We start from the raw sequence: 2,500 nt of genomic DNA, 5'->3' as shown, positions 1-2,500 counted from the left end.
TTATCAGTCTTTTTGTGGCGTACTTAAGCTTTGGCCATTTCAGTGCTATTTCAGTAGGTTAATGTAGGTTCGCTGTTTTCTCTCTATATCAGAGCTCTCAAGTCTTACGCATTGAGCGTGACTCTCACGCATTTCAATGCAATCTCACGCTTTCAAGCCAACACAAGCATTTCTCACGCATTGGCACTTTTCTCGAAGGTAACTATACCTTTTAAGCTTTCAGAAGTGCTCATGAATTCTGAATTCGCTCCTTCACTGGCACTGAACTTTGGCCAATGTTCAATCTGTTCGTGTGCGACCAATTTCCTTGTTTCTTCAGGACTTTCACCCGTTAATATAATGAATTATAGGCCAATATGTTAGCTAAGCCTGACCATAATATCACGGGCTCTCTAAGCAAGTAGCATGAAAGAAACAAAATGATGGACTCGACGGTGCATTTCCAGTGATCTGAGAAGTGCAATTTCAAAAAATGTCTGGGGGAGCATGCCCCTGGACCCCCCTAGAATTGTTTGGCGCCTCCGGCACAAGAAACACAGGATACTTGCGCCTTTGGCGCAATCTCCAGCAAGCATCTCACGCTTTGGAAACTTTAAGACTTGAGAGATCTGCTATATTTATCTTCAAGGTTGGAAACTCTTGACGAAGCAGTCGGAAACACAAGCTGCTGTAAATTCTCTCAAAAAGCTCAAATCGACCCAAAATTCCACTGAGACCAAGGATGATAGTGCTGCTACATATTTCAATCCTCGTATCAGACAAATTTCACGGAAGGAATTGAAAATCACCAAAGTGGGCTGATTTTGCCCTTAGCAACATGCTTGGTTCGGAAGTTCCGTGCACGAAACCGTTGAAAAACACCTTACCGGCCAAGCACAAGGTTCAAATTTGTTACACAAAGGAAGGGCGATGAGGCTTCAGTCTCAGTGACAGGTACAACGTGAGGCCCTTCTCAGGAAACTACTGAGCTGTCACACAGATACGGACGAAGCTCTGGAAAATGCTGAGGCATTAAAGATGTTTTGCAAACAAAACATAAACATTCAGTTTGTTTTACAGTGTACCGGTCACTGACATCGTCGCCCACCCATTGTGTAACAAATTTGAACTCTGGGCCCGGTCAGTATGGTGTTTTCCAACTGCCGTGCATGGAACTTCGTGGCAAATTAAAGCATCGTCGATGATCTTCGATGGAAGGGAGTTGTTAGATTAGCGAGTCGAAATTCCCGCACTGTGGCTGTTTTTGTCCGATAGAGAAAGGCATTTAAGGTAGAGGAGGATTTTAACATGCACTGGGCTAAATCTGGAGGCTACCTGAGAGCGTTCGGAGTGAATTTACGGCTGATTTCCTTCAGCGGATATGCTAGACTGCCGCCAGCAAGTAACCAACCTTGGGGAATTAATATGAGAGAGCAATGGTAGAACTAAAACTCCCTAATCACACTGAAATGGACAGAAATGCTACGATCATACACTATAAAATTAACAAGACAAGGAGGCAAGGTAAGAAATTCTAATGTATTTTTATTTCAATTTTAAAGCCCTACATAACAATCGCTTGATTTCCCATACAATCCCTCACGCAAAAATGATTCTCCGTGAGCTTGGGGTACCTATGCTAAACAATAATAATATTATGCATTTTTGCAAATCAGCATATTTGCAGATTCATTGAGCCCCACCCTTCCTGTCCCAAGGCTACTTGGTTGTGGAAGTAAGTAACAGGTAAGTAGTCTTTCCACCAGACCACGTTCCAATATGACAATGCCGGTTAATTAGTGGCTGCTTCAGGGTGGTTCCTGCTTTTGGGTTTCCAGGGATGCCTGCATCACAACAGGCTCCTTCCCTCTAACTTTTAAGGCAACAGTTCCCAAGCTCATCAATAATATTGGTGATGAGTTTAATAATTTATAACTTTATAGCCTTAATTTACATACATGTACATTGTAAACCATGCAGGATTACAGTCATTAATTAATTAACCCATTGATTCCCTTCTAAGAGTGAATCTTACAGATTTTATTTTAACACCAGATGATTTTACTCGTCAGTGGAAGCCCCTTCAGGTCAGAGGTGGAAAATTCAGGTTACCAAAAATCTACGTTCACACAAAAACTATCCATTTTAATTACTTCATTCCCTCCTGGAACAGACAAATACAACTTTTACTCTCAGACTGTCGAAAGCAAATGCCAGTGAGATGACTTTTTTGTCAACCTTGTTACATCAACAGGGGCTGCCAGTGGTTAAGGGGCAAAGGTTAAAAAAATTTTGCATTCTTGGGGAAACAGGTTTGATTTAATTTAACCTATTATAAAAGTCTTTTTGGATCCTTACTTGTGAAGGTAGCAGTGACATTCTGTAAATGGCCATGCAATGGAGTTGTTCCAGCAATTTTTACACCATCAATAGATGGTAACGGTCTCAGTGCACTTGCTCTCTATCAAAATCAGAATTAAATTGATTGCAAAAAATTAATATTCATAATAATAATCATGCC

At 41.2% G+C, this 2,500-nt stretch overlaps 1 protein-coding gene across 3 annotated transcripts in view; it reads right to left on the bottom strand.

Annotated features, from left to right (window-relative positions):
• Positions 1–2,500, bottom strand: part of LOC138039092 (semaphorin-1A-like) — a 75,814-nt gene that overhangs the window by 47,293 nt on the left and 26,021 nt on the right. For all 3 annotated transcript variants that reach the window (XR_011130362.1, XM_068885264.1, XM_068885265.1), the window contains one exon: positions 2,338–2,440. Coding sequence is in view for 2 of the 3 variants with exons in the window: in XM_068885264.1 (XP_068741365.1) it covers positions 2,338–2,440 (103 nt within the window). In the remaining variant the exon portion in view is untranslated. The remainder of the gene's footprint in view (positions 1–2,337; positions 2,441–2,500) is intronic.

The sequence above is a fragment of the Montipora capricornis genome, chromosome 2 (genome assembly GCF_036669925.1).
Source record: "Montipora capricornis isolate CH-2021 chromosome 2, ASM3666992v2, whole genome shotgun sequence".
NCBI classification, from domain to species: domain Eukaryota; kingdom Metazoa; phylum Cnidaria; class Anthozoa; order Scleractinia; family Acroporidae; genus Montipora; species Montipora capricornis.
This window is presented reverse-complemented; position numbering and strand designations above follow the sequence as displayed.